The sequence below is a fragment of the Lathyrus oleraceus genome, chromosome 7, assembly GCF_024323335.1.
Source record: "Lathyrus oleraceus cultivar Zhongwan6 chromosome 7, CAAS_Psat_ZW6_1.0, whole genome shotgun sequence".
NCBI lineage: Eukaryota > Viridiplantae > Streptophyta > Magnoliopsida > Fabales > Fabaceae > Lathyrus > Lathyrus oleraceus.
In genome coordinates this window covers 526,397,738-526,412,055 of record NC_066585.1, presented here as the reverse complement: position 1 = coordinate 526,412,055, position 14,318 = coordinate 526,397,738, and the positions used below count along the sequence as shown (strand labels likewise).

Here is a 14,318-nt window from a genome sequence, read left to right as displayed (position 1 = left end):
TTCACTATTTTCAGCAATGATACAATATAATTACAACTCAAATCCGACGTATTCGTAATTGGTACACAGCGCACAAGAACGCAACTCAAACACACACACCGCATGGCGATTTCACAAAAGAACAGTTCAGCAGCTATGAGATTGTTCTTTTCATGAAGGATTTTTAATAATTTTTAAAATTCATAAATATTCTTAGTACTTATTTTAGAGAAAAAAAAATAATATTAAAACTAAATAAAATCAAACACTAAAAAATGATTAAAATAAAAAGACTAATAATTCATTTTTTTTTAATGTTTTGACAAAAATGCAAAAATAGAAAGACTAAATATAAATAAAAGATGAATGCAAAAATATTTGAAAAATTAAAATGAATGTGCCAAAATAAACAACGTGAAATAAATCTCTGAAAAACAGACATGTTTTTTAATCAAATTTTGAACTAAAAAATGACCGATTAAAATGCTTAGACTTATCAAAGTGCGACCAAAATTAGAGTCGAAAAAATAAAGTGAGCACATCATGTTAAACTACGTGAATCGTAGATTAATAAAATTGATGTTTGCAAGCTCGATTTCGAACTTTTTTGCTCTTTAATTTTACGTACATTTGAAAATTTATTCAACCAGTCTGTCTGTAAATTCAAAAATTTATTATGATCGACATTTTGGATATTATGCGATATGCAACGCATGTCATGCTATGCAAGTGATGTAAATATCATGATGAATGTACTGACTCAATGATTCAAGATTAAAATGGAGTGTGACAACAAGTAACAGAATTATTGATCTCTAAGGTTTATACCAATTGATTTCCTTCGTGGAAGTGTGGAGTGGATCTGAAGAATTAGGGGAGTTGATGAGCTCTCTATATTGTCCTCGGTTGCACGAAATTTGATGGTGGAAAAGCATAAAAATCAAGTGTTGTGGTTTGACCGTCCTCCCTTGATAGAAGTGGATGAATATTTCTTCTTCTTCAACGGCTTCCTATTAAACAGCGAAACAAGTGACTTTTTATGGTGTCATTGCTTGATAATTTCGAAAAGAGGAATTTGAGTGCAAATTTTGATGAGATTAATTTGAAAATGAAGATATTTTAATTAAAGGAGATCCGGGAACAAAATTAGTGAAACGTCGTAACTTGGATTATACTCTCAACAAAAAAAAAATTAGAGTAAACAAATTAATTTTAATTATTAACTAGATAAAGTTTTGCACACTTCTTCCATCGATATAGTTAAACTTTATTTATTTTGAACTATTTAGGAAGAATATAAATATAGTTAAACTTTATTTATTTTGTAATTAATTTACTTGTGTGTCACATCAATTTCTAAAAGTTTTCCTCTTAAACTACATCATTATTAGGTGACATTATTGACTGTGTTTAGGTGACATTATTGACTGTATTTGCATTCGGCTTTGATTGGATTTGCATTCTGTTGGCTTAATCGGTAGAGTATAAAATTTATTAAAAATAAAAAATATTTAACTAAAATATAAGTCAGCAGAGTATAAAATTTATTAATTTATAATAGCATTGATTAGAGAGAGTATATTATTTTGTTTTTTAGTCAAAAGGTTTTAGTCAATATAAAAGGCATCCAATCTATTCTCTCTATTTATTTATATATTGTATTGTTTTAAATATGTTTTTCCGGCACACAATAACTTCATTCAAACATTCTTCTTATCTCAAACAGCAAATAACTGAAGCTTACAAAGAAGAACATGATGATTCCTCCATCTCGTAGTTTTCTGATTCTTCTTACTTTAAGTGTGCAGATGTTAACTCACATGGAAGCTTCTTCAAGCTCAAAGGTTGAATACCTTCCAGGTTTTCAAGGGCCACTTCCCTTTGAACTTGAAACAGGGTAAACAATCTTAACCATTCCATTTTATATTATTTGAATACAAATAGATTTTTATGTAACTGTTAATTTGGTTAACAGGTAGGAATCTTTATTAAATTGCTTTGTTATACAAGTACTCAGAGGTGAATTTTATTTAGGAGAGTATTAACAATTAACTACAATATTATAATTAAATTTTATAACTATGTATAAATTTGTATAAACCATATTATATATAATTTTCTTTTTTATTACTATTACAAATAAATAATTCAATTTTTAAACTTATTGAAATAATTAATATATTTATCTAATTTATAAAAAAATAATATATAATTTTTTAGTTTGATAACTTAGTAGTTGAAATTTGAATAAATAAAAAATTATAGATTTGAATCCACGTCTTTATTTTAAGTTTATGTATAATTATCAACTGAAACTAAATATAAAAGCTATTTATTAATGATATTAAATCGGTGAAACTTAATTTTTAATCAATATTGACAATAAACAATTATCACTATTAAACACAACACAAAAGATTAATTTTTATAAACTTTTTTATATTTAATAATATTAATTAAGTTTAAATTACTATCACACTTTAATATAAAATAAAAATATTGATGGATTCAATAATATTTTTTAATATCAAAAAGATATTTCATTATAAATGGGAATAGAAATAGGTCAGATCAAACATTAGAAGATAAGAGTCTGATGTATAATATATTTTTAATAATTCCTCATGCATAAGGTTATTATATGCATATCTTTTTGTCAGCCTTGATTTGAAAGCTTAAGTTTGTTTTATATTAAGGTTTTCAATAGTCCATTTTATCTATATCTTTACATAGACAACAAAGTTCTTTATTTACTATTTAACCTATTTTTTAATATAATTAAATATCCTCAATTTCAATTTTAGTCTCTCAATTTTTTTTTCAAAGAATAATTTTTATAATATTTTATGTCCACACTTTTGATCTTTATTAATAAAAACTGACGTGTCACGACATATGAAAGTTTTTTTTTTATGTCTGAACTTACACATGACAAATATACTAACATAGCATACCACGTGATTAGAGTCAATATCATATTTGAATCTATAAAAATTCATTTACAATATCATATTGTCGATGACCCATGATTCTTCTTCCTAAGCATAGTCTTCGAATCATTACAACAATAATACCAACACATTTATCACTACAAGAACTTCAATTACATGACCAATGGAGTCATGTTGTGATGCACCATTGTAGATGTTACGGACTGGAAGTTCGTCACGAAAAGGTTAACGACCAAAATGGGAGATACCGATAGTGCTCGAAGTTTCACAAAGCTAAGTAGTAAAAAACAAATAATTATACCGAAGAAGCTTGCTTGCAACCTCTACTCTACCAGCTTTTTACATAATCAACCAATATTTGTAGAAATATGTAAGCAATGAATTATATGTGAATTTCTCATGCTTTGACCCTTCCATTATCATATGATCCATAAGTTCTGAAGCTCCAACTCTCTTGTTTTTATAAAGACCATCAATAAGGTTCATATATGTTACCGAACTTCTCGACACTCCTAAGGCACTAATAAGTGTATTGTAATTTATAGTATTTGGAGAACCATTTTTCAAAATCATGTGTTGTTGGTTCTTGAATCATAGTAAATAGAATTGGATAAATTTTTTGGTTCTTGAATTTTCCACAAATTAGCTACGACTTTAGCTACTTTTTATGGGTTCAAATTTGGTTTTGATATTAACAGTATGACATGTCACGTCAGCATCTTTGTCACATTGGCACTGTTAGGTATAAGTGCAATCATAAAAAAAAATCGTATTTGATGTGCCACGTCAATTTCTATTAATAAACTTGATAACAGAGATCAAAAATATAGACGAAAAATATTAGAATGATTTTTCTTTAAAGAATATTTTTTAGAAAGTAATAGTGAAAATTGAAATATTTAGAGGACCATAAATATATTTAACTCTTTTTAATATATATGTATATATCGGTGTGTCCCATCCCTGATTACAAATAATATAATACAACTTGCATGTTGATTTGATACCTAAGTTTTTCCAATAAAGGAAGAATGAACATATTTAAGATTCCTTTTTGATATTTCTGTTATTTCTGTCTAACATCTATTTCAATTTCTCTTCTTTTTTTAGGATAAGAAATTTTAATTTGCTTAGCTTTATTATTTATGAGTGACATAATTGAACCAGTGAAATTGCATTGTGTGGTCTGGAAAATAATGTAGTTGTATCATATTTGATAGGTATGTGGGTTTAGGAGAAACAAATGATGATGATGACATGCAAGTGTTCTATTATTTCATCAAATCAGAAAATAATCCTAAAAAAGATCCTCTTATGCTTTGGTTGAGTGGTGGTCCTGGTTGTTCTTCTATTTCTGGCCTTATCATTGAAATGGGTAATTTTCAAATCTTAGCTTATGTTTGAATGTCACAAAATCAATGGAGTTGAATGAAGTAAAATAGAGTGAAATGTAGTAGAATAGAACAAAACAAAATAAAGATTTTATTTTATTGTTTAGAAATTTTAAATCAGAACAAAATAAATTTTTTATTTCATCCAAATTGAAAGGAAAAAATGGGATTTTTTTTTAAAATAATCAATTTTTTCAAATTATATATCAAAATAATCATGTTTTCAATTTATTTACCAAACTAATCATGTTTGTGAGAGCATGCGTCATTACAATTGGCGCATGCATGTAAAATGTAAGAGCATACGCCAATACAATTGGCGCATGCATGTAAAACGTAGGAGCACGTGTCACTGCAATTGCCGCATGCATGTAAAATCATTTCAAATGTAGGAGCATGCACCACTACAATTGGTGCATGCATGTAAAATATAAGAACATGCGCCACTACAATTGGCGCATGCATGTAAAATGTAGAAGCATGTGTCACTGCAATTGGCGCATGCATGTAAAAAAATAAAGAGTAGTCACATGCATGTGCCAATTGCAGTGACACATACTCTTATATTTTACATGCATGTACCATGCTCTTATATTTTATATACATGCGCCAATTGCAGTGGCACATTAGTACAAATTCATCAATGTATGCGCCATAGCAAATGGCGCATTGAGTCATTTTTAAAAAAAAAAGTGGGTATATTGATAAATAATTTAAAATTGTGATTATTTTCGTATTATTCTTGAAAAAAATGGTTATTTTAAAAATAAAAAAATGGTGATAAACGATATAATAAAATGTAATTTATACCACTTCATTTCACTCCACTCCATTCGATTATAATGATCTAAACAATAGAATAATATAATATTTAATCTCATACCGCTTCGGTTCATACGATTTCATCAATCTAAATAAAAGCTTAATTATTTATTTTTGTCATAATAGGTCCAATTAAATTTGAAATGAAGGACAACGACGAGAGCTTGCCTAGTTTGATCTTGAGGCCAGAATCATGGACAAAGGTGTTTAGAGAATCTCAATAATTTCTAACACTAATTTCAAATAGTAATGTTTAATCCAAAATCTATGTTGAGATAACTAAGAATGAAATTGTTCTTTTGCAGCTATGCAATATTATTTTTGTAGACTTGCCATTTGGAACTGGTTTCTCATATTCAAAAAATAACAGTGCTCAAAGAAGTGACTGGAAGATAGTTCACCATGCTCATCAATTTCTTAGGAAGGTATGTTCGTTATGTTCGTCTTCCATTGTGAAAAATATTATTTTAGTGTTATTTTTATTTTTGATTATTGTATTTTGAGATTCAAAATTAAATGAATATTACATTAGATATTTGGTTAACAAAATAAAAGATAAATAATGAAATCTAAGTATGAATTAGTTTTTTTCTCCATATTTTATTGATTCAACAAAGGCACGACAAAAAGGTGGCTCAAAACAAATTATATTATTTTCATCATTTTCTCATCATTTGCAACAATTATTTGTATTTGTAGTGGTTGATTGATCATCCAGAATTTATTTCAAATGAATTTTATATGGGAGGGGATTCATATTCTGGCATTCCTGTCCCTGCCATTGTTCAAGAAATTATAAATGGTTAGAAATTTTAAAATACTAATTTTACGAAAAATTAATCGTTAAATTATAGTAACACTTATACTTTTCCATTTGATTAACAGGAAATGAAAAGGGTCTCCAACCCTTGATAAATCTTCAGGTTTCTAATTACAATATATGTTTGTTGCTATAATTACTTATAAAAATTCATTTTTAAATCCCTAATAACCTTTATTAGTTGGCTATCACATCTTAAAATTTTCAGAGATATCTTTTAGGAAATCCAGTGACAACATTCAAAGAATATAATTATCGAGTTTCATACGCACATGGAATGGGATTTATTTCTGATGAACTTTATGCGGTATTATTATTATTATTATTATTATTATAATTATTATTATTATTGTTATTGTTATTATTATAGAATTTTCCATTTGATTCAATGTTATTTATTGATAATAGTCACTTAAGAGAAATTGCAAAGGAGACTATGTAGATGTAGATTCGAGAAATGTGTTCTGTTTAAGAGATATCGAGTCCTTTAAAGAGGCAAGTAAACCATCCCACTTTTATGTATAAATTAAAAAAGAGGATATTAAGTTTAAACTTATCATTTTATTATTTCATTTTAATAATTCATTAACTTTTACATATTGTAAAACTATTATATCTTCAGTGTATTTCAGGAATTAATTCTGAATATATTTTGGATCCTTCTTGTCGAGATGGTATGAATATGTGGGGGAGATCTTTAACTCAGGAGTTTAAGGAATCTCTTAGTTCTCAATCTCATCTCAAAGTTCCTCAACTAAATTGCAAAGTATTTTTTTTATTAACTATCTACATTCATTTCACACTTAATTTTTATCCATAATGTTTTAAATTAATGTTTGTTAGAACATCAACCAATATAGAAGATTAGAAGATTAAAGAGAAATGAAAGTAAAAAGACAATAAATATAAACAATCTTTATCAATACAATTTGGTTAATAGTGTCTATCTCTACGACTATAGAGTAGTTATAGCTCATATTATTTCTATCAAATAATTATATATATTATGACTCAATTTACAATAATACCATTGAATTGTACTGTAGGGGATTTTTCCCTGCATCCTAAGTCACCTACCCAGAAGAGACTGCCAGAAGAGACTGTTGGGCTTAAGATCCGTTCGGAATTTCCATATTGTGTTCCTTTTTTCCTTAATATAGTCATACTCAACGATCCTCCCTTGACTAATATAAAACTCATATGAAGATTTCCTGCATGACGTTCACATCCTAGCAATTAGGGAGGTACACCTTCTACTTAACACTAAGAAACATGTAACAAGTTAAAGCAATACATGAATTTGTCACTGATGTCTGACTTGGTCAACATACCGGTTACATTCTCTAAATTATGAATCTTTTCGGGTAATATTTGTCCCAATGCAAATAACTCTCTGATCTTGTGAAATCTCACATCAATATGTTTGACCCTAGTATGATACACATGATTATTTGTCAAATAAATTGAACTCTGACAATCACAATGCAATTGAACTCCACATTGATCAACACCTAAATCTCTCACCAATCCGTTAAGCCATAACGCTCCTTTGGCATCTTCACCTGCTTCCATGTACCATGATTTAGGAGTCGATATGGCTACTATGGATTAAACTGATGATTTCCAACAAATAGGTCCTCCTGCTAAATTAAAAAAATTTCGTGTTGTAGACTTTGTGTCATCCATATCACCAGTATAGTCTGAATCAACATATTCGACAATTGAAGGATCGCCCTGTTTAATGTTATACATGTTATCATGACATGTTTTACCTTCAAGTCCGCTACCCAACGACTCTTTCCCGATTTGAACATTAACTTAGAAACTTGACTTATAAGTTGGTCAAATCTAGTCTAGTGTGGACCATAACATATATTAAACAACCAACAATATTAGCATAAACAACCTTGACATATACTTAGCTTTTGCATCAATCTTTGGACACTAATTCAGTGAGAGCTTAAAGTGATTCTCCAATGGAGTACTCACAACCTTTGAATTACTCATATCAAACTTATCTAGCACCTTTTCAACATAAATTTTTTAAGAGTGTCATAATTTTCTAGCACTCTTATCACTTTGTTGTGAATACATTTTTTCAACAAGACAAGCCTTTAAATTTTTCCATTATTTTTTATTGTTGGTTTTCTCTTGAATACCGACTTACAACCGATGACCCTTTCCCCCTTAGAAAGATGAATAAGTTACCATGGTTGACTTTTCATCAAAGACTAATCTTCTCCACCATTGCACTCATCCGCTTATCTTTCTCTTGGTTAGCTATAGCCCCTCGAAAGGTTGAAGGTTCTCCAAAACTAGTAATAAGTGCATAAGTTGTCAATTCTTCATACCAATATCTTTCTGGTGGCTTGGTTGAACGGTGATCTCTATCACGTAGAAGAAAATATTGTAGTCCACGAGAAACTCCAGTTCCATGGTCAATTTTCATATCAAATCCTTAATCCTCTTGAGGTTCAAGCATTACCTGCATATTATACACTAGTGGCAGATCAACATCCACCTGAATACATGTTTGCTAGAAGTTTCTCCTTTACATGATGGCACGTCTGTTGTAACTGACTGCTTCAATATTAAATGCTCATCAAAAACAACAACTATGATGATTACCAAATTATTTTTAATCGGATCCCATAAGTTGAACTTTTTCACACCTTTTGTGTGTAACCGACAAAGAACGCTTCTTTGACTTTGGATCAAGTTTGGATCGATCTTCACGAGATATATGCATTTAAGTTGGACAACCAAAAATCCCTAAAGTGTCAAGATCAATGGGATTACCCCCCAAATGAAGCTTGTGGTGAATTGTTGATAAGATAGCATGCCAAGTTAATTTCCTTTACAAAGAAACCTTTTGATTGTCCAAATTTTTACAGACGTCTTGTCCTTTCAGTTAGAAACCTATTCATTCTCTATGACACACCATTTTATTGTGGTGTCTTACAAATAGAGAAATATTTTTGAATATCGTGTTCTTCACATAACCTTTTGACATTCAAATATGTGTACTTTGTCCCATTATATGATTGCAAATATTATTTTTTCCGCATGTTTGATTCTCTACCTCTTCCTTCCCCAACTTGATTTCGATAAATACTTCAGATTTCTACTTCAAGAAATACACATTAACCTTGTGAGAAAATTTATTTGTGAAATTCACAAAATATCTGGAATCACCCATGGAAACCTCTTTGGTAGACCCCCACACGTCGAAATGCACATAGTCTAAAATTCACTCTATTTTATGTTGTCCAATCTTGAATTAACAATACACTTTTTTTCCAAGTATACAGTAATTACACAAATCTATCTTGCAACTACAACCCGTCTTCTGTAAATTTATATTATGAATTTCCATCATGCGCACTCACTAAGATGACCCAAGACGCATATGTTAGAGGTTGTTTGCATCGTAATCAGACTCAACGGGTGCAACATTACCAACACTAAGGTTCCCCAACAATTTGTATATATTACTGGCAATCATCCTTCTTCTCAACATAATCAAAGCACCCTTTCTAGACTTCACAGTGTCACTATCTCCATCAAATATGTAGGAGAAACCAATTACCTATAGAGTACCTAGGTAAATCAAGTACTATCTCAATCATGGAATGTATCTAACATTGTTCATTATTTGCACGCTAGAATCGGCCATGCAAATTTTAATTTTTACCATTTTAGTGATAATACATGCTTTATGATCTACCAAATAAACAAATCCAAAATTACCTGACGTGAATGCAGTGGTGCAGCATCGTGTGGTAACAACAACCAAAGTCAAGAATCAATGCATTTGTGCACTTGTTGGTTGAAACACATAGTATATTTACGTCACTGTTAGAAAGATCAGTTTGAACCACATTTGTAGAACTAGATGATCCATACTTTCAGGTTGAACAATCACTCTTCCAATGCCCGGTTTATCTAGAACTATAACAATGAGTTGTTTTCTGATTCTTGGATTTATACCTCTTCTTTTTAAAAGCCTCCTTACCCTTATTCTCCCCACAATCTTGAACCCCTCTCACATACAAACTATTGCCTTGAGTTCGTTACTCTACAATATATCTCCTTGGAAATAAGACAAAAGTGTAGCAATAATCACATCAAGGCTGATAGTATCTTCCTAGTGGTCATAAGAACCTGGTAACGAGCACATCAAGATAATTTCCTTATCATTGTCATCAATATCACCCTAAGTCTCACCTAATCAGTGAATATATTATTTAAAATACTGACATATTGTTACAAATTAGATCCTTCAAGCATCTTAAAATTATACAGACAATGCTCCGTGAACAATTGGTTCATCAACATCTTTGACATAAATAAACTCTCCAATTTTTCCTAAACCTCCTTTGGCATCATTATGTTCAGAATACAATACATCACCATGTCAGAAACACATGCGAATCAATCTCGAATAATTCTCATTTATCTCTTCCCAATCGTTATCCTCCATGTTAGTCGGTTTCGTCTCACACAACGTCTTCTGTAAACTTTCTTAAGCCAACAAATCATTTATCCTCCTCTTTCACCAGGGTTAATCTACATGTGATACCAATTTCTAGAACAACAATCAATATAGAAAATTAAAAATAAAAAAAAACAATGAACATAATCGATCTTTGTTAACGCATTTCAGTCAATGGTGTCAACCTTATAACTATAGAACTAATATAATTCTCTTTATTTCTATCTAATAATTAGGGTTACAGCGTTATAAAAAATACATATAATTTTACGACTCAAATATTACGACTCAGTTTAAAATAGTCTCCATAAACCATATTGCGGGAGCTACTGCCCCCACACCCTCATGTTACCTACCTACAACAAACAATTGCGTCTAAGATCCTTTTTGAAATTTTCACATATTTTTCTTCATTATCTTAATATAAGTCATGTTCAAGATTTATATTGTTATAGGTTTCTCAAACTCACCTTATCACAAAATGGGCTAATGATGAGCGTGTTCGAAAGACCCTACATATCCGAGAGGTTTGATGTGATCCACCTATAAATTCTTAATGTCTAGTAATCTTCAATTTTTCATTACAAATATTTTTGAATTTGAGTTAAATCCATTAAAGCACTCTCAACAACTAATCAAAATTACTATAATATTAACGTCCCTGATTTTGAAATACGCAGGAAACTATAGGGAAATGGGAACGTTGTTACTCAACTGATTTTAAGCATGACATCCTTTCTAGCTTTGAATTTCATGTAAATTTAAGTAAAATGGGAATTCCCTCTTTAGTATACAGGTGTAGATTTAATCTTTCTAATATAGTGTTTGTTTCCATTAATAGTAACTGTTTTTTTTTTATGGAGATTGATGTATTTTTAACAGCGGGGATCATGATTTAGTTGTTCCTTTTACATCTACTCAAGCTTGGATAAGGGATCTAAACTATTCCATTGTGGATGATTGGAGGCCATGGTTAGTAAATGGCCAAGTTGGAGGGTAAGCATGAAACTTCAATATATGAATATGAAAATGTCTTTGACTTATGCTTACAATTTCAAGGATTAATGTGGCAATTCATTCTCAAATATTTCAATAATTTATCTTATATACAGGTATACAAGAACTTACTCGAATAAAATGACATTTGCAACTGTAAAGGTAAGAAAGTATTTATTGAATCACAAATGTTATTTTATTTTTTTAATAAAACATATATTTTTGTGAAATATTTAAGTGTTTTTTATTGAATTTTGGAAAAAAAATATTTTGAATTTATCATAATTATTTCTAGGGTTCGGGACATGATGCTCCTCAGTACACTCCTGAGCAATGTTTTGCCATGTTCACTAGATGGGTATCTAATTTGCCTTTGTAAGTCAACAACTAAGATATCATGAATATGGTTATGAATGAGATCTTCATTCGTTGATGATTTAACCATTTTTAAAAATTATTTTCAGTATTTGAACATTGTATACTAGGGAGCAATACAAATATGAAATTCATAGGTATTTGAACATTGTGTATAATAATGTCCAAACAATGATAAACTCTTATGTACAACCTATTTCTATAATAAAATAAAGTTAATAGTTTTTGTATTAGATTTAAGTTGTTTTGATAAATTATTTTAGAGAGGTGATTAAAATAAATTGAAGACAACTTATGAGCATTTCATATGGTGTTCAGAGCTCTTCTATTGATATTTTTTTATCATCTATTGTTGTTTGAGTTGTAAAGAGGAGGAGGGCAAAGAATATCCATAGGATTCTTATTTGATCATTTGTTGTGAGGACTAATTGATTAATTAGAAATGATATTTTGTTCAATGGTAGGATGAAACGGAATTGTGAGATTATTTTTGTGGTGATATCTTTAGTTTTTGATTGACGTAGTGCTAAGTTTTTTGATTAGTTTAGGCGTCCTAAAGTTGTTTAGATGTCCAATCATGTAGATACTTTGAAATTATTTTGTTTTTTTCCCTTTATAATTGAGTTGAATATCCCTTGTGCTCGTTTTAATACAATTTATTTATTTATAAAATAAATGGTGTTCTCATAAGTTCTTTCGACCAATCTTTTCTTATGATAGTTGATAATCTTGAATAAATCCGTGCAAAAAAAAATTACTTAATATTTGATATATCATCTATAGTTTTTTAAGGATTGCATGATAAACACATCCTGAAAAATATATCATCTAAAATCAGCGCAATTTCATTCATGTCACAAATAAGAATCTACATGTTTTATAGACAGATAGACAGAGAAACAAAAAAAAGTTCAAAATGAAAAATAAAATAATATCAAAGTTTGAGGTTTTAGTTATGTCTGATTTCACCTTATTCAAATCTTGACTAGAATAAATGAATATTCTCAAATGTTCCATGGCAACAATGGTGGGCGGGTGAGGGCGAGTTGTCAATATTCCAGGATCGTTGTGGGTTTTAGATCAAGTCGGTTTTGTTTGCAAATTCACTCGGTGATGGGTCATGTTTTGGGCCTCTATCGATTTTTTTTTGTATATTTCTCTACCACTTTTGCAAGATAAGAGAAGAAGAAAAATAATGGAAGTGGTAATTCTAGTTAGAGAGACCAAAGTTGGAATTCCTTGGAGTGTATTACTTGAATTTGGAAAACCTTTGGAATTAACTAAGAGGATTGAAAAACACTTATATACATTTTGGTTTTGTGTTATTCATATATAGAGGCGCTGAGAGATTGAAAAACAGTTGGATACTAAATATGTTTTGTTCTTAGGATATTTGAAGACTATTTTCCTATAATACATTTTTATTCTCTTGGAACAACTTCTGGAAGTATAGTGAATCAGAGAGTTTCTCCCCCCTTATAGTAGATCAGTTTGATTGAACTTGGTATAGAAATTATATGCGTACTCGTCTTTTATCTTCAATTTTCTTGTTGTGGACTTGCTTACACTATTTGGCATGTTATTTTGTTGCTTCAGACTATTTGGTTGGTTGTCATTGTTCTTTGTCCCAGACATCATTATTCTTGGCGGGACTAATATTTTTCTTAGATTTTCACAAATATAAGGCATTGGTTTGATTGAACCTTTCAATTTCACAACATGTGGCATCTGTCCGAGGAAAAAATGTTAAGTTTACAAGTGTGCACCATAGGTTCTAAATGGAGTATTGAATTTTTTTTTGGAGACAACTATTTTAGGTTGCAGAAAGTGAATATACGAGCAATATTAACTCATTAGAAGTGTTTTGAATCATTGAAGGGTGAGGCATTGATTCCTATATACCTAACATAAGCACAAAGGACCGAGATGGTGGATAGTTCTAGAAATGTGACATTATCTTGTGCCTCTAGGGTAAAATTCTAAGAAAAGTCTCCATAGAGAGTACTATGACTTCGTTATGGGGAAAACTTGAATCATTGTATATGACAAAGTATTTGACTCATAGTTTATGTCCAAAACAAGAACTCTACTCATTCACAATGGTAGAGATTAAATCTTTAGTGAAGCAATTGATAAATTTTCACAAAATCATTGATGTTCTTGTGAATATTGAGGTGAAGATTAATGACAAAGACAAGGCTTTATTCTTGTTAAGCACATTGCAAAAAGTAGTTAAGAACTTCAACGATGTCCTTATTTATTTTAATAAATGTACTATTACTTTGGGTCAAGTCTAGATGGGGGTGAGATTTAAGGAGCCTTAAATGTTGAAAGATTTGAAGGTTAACGATAATGGTGTGTTGGTGTAAGCCCTAGAGGCCAATGCTTTTGGTACTTGTATCGAATTATTTATTAATAATAACAGGCTTTTTCTTTATTATGCTTGTTTAATAAAGTCCCTAGAATAGCTGATCCGTTTAATGTATCAA

The 14,318-nt window shown here is 30.0% G+C and overlaps 1 protein-coding gene across 2 annotated transcripts; it reads left to right on the top strand.

The window, feature by feature from the left end:
- The first annotated feature begins 1,648 nt into the window (after window positions 1-1,648).
- LOC127101007 (serine carboxypeptidase-like 10) lies at window positions 1,649-12,062 on the top strand. 2 transcript variants are annotated; one of them, XM_051038313.1, is made up of 14 exons: window positions 1,649-1,876; window positions 4,151-4,305; window positions 5,270-5,346; window positions 5,449-5,568; window positions 5,843-5,945; window positions 6,029-6,066; window positions 6,172-6,270; window positions 6,372-6,458; window positions 6,586-6,729; window positions 10,914-10,985; window positions 11,139-11,254; window positions 11,341-11,454; window positions 11,571-11,616; window positions 11,750-12,062. In XM_051038313.1, the coding sequence occupies exons 1-14, from the start codon at window positions 1,734-1,736 to the stop codon at window positions 11,831-11,833; spliced, it is 1,398 nt and encodes a 465-aa protein (XP_050894270.1). In that variant the 5' UTR covers window positions 1,649-1,733; the 3' UTR covers window positions 11,834-12,062. The 2 variants fall into 2 exon arrangements, with proteins under 2 accessions (XP_050894270.1, XP_050894271.1); XM_051038314.1 differs by lacking the exons at window positions 5,843-5,945; window positions 6,029-6,066; window positions 6,172-6,270.
- The last annotated feature ends 2,256 nt before the right edge of the window (window positions 12,063-14,318 follow it).

What these genes read in the sequence shown, in the direction of transcription:
- LOC127101007 (XM_051038313.1), top strand. Translation starts at nt 1,734, where the DNA reads ATGATGATTCCTCCATCTCGTAGTTTTCTGATTCTTCTTACTTTAAGT. An exon ending in GGCCAGAATCATGGACAAAG is followed by an intron (nt 5,347 to 5,448) that starts GTGTTTAGAGAA and finishes GTTCTTTTGCAG; the next exon opens with CTATGCAATATTATTTTTGT. An exon ending in TGTTCAAGAAATTATAAATG is followed by an intron (nt 5,946 to 6,028) that starts GTTAGAAATTTT and finishes TTTGATTAACAG; the next exon opens with GAAATGAAAAGGGTCTCCAA.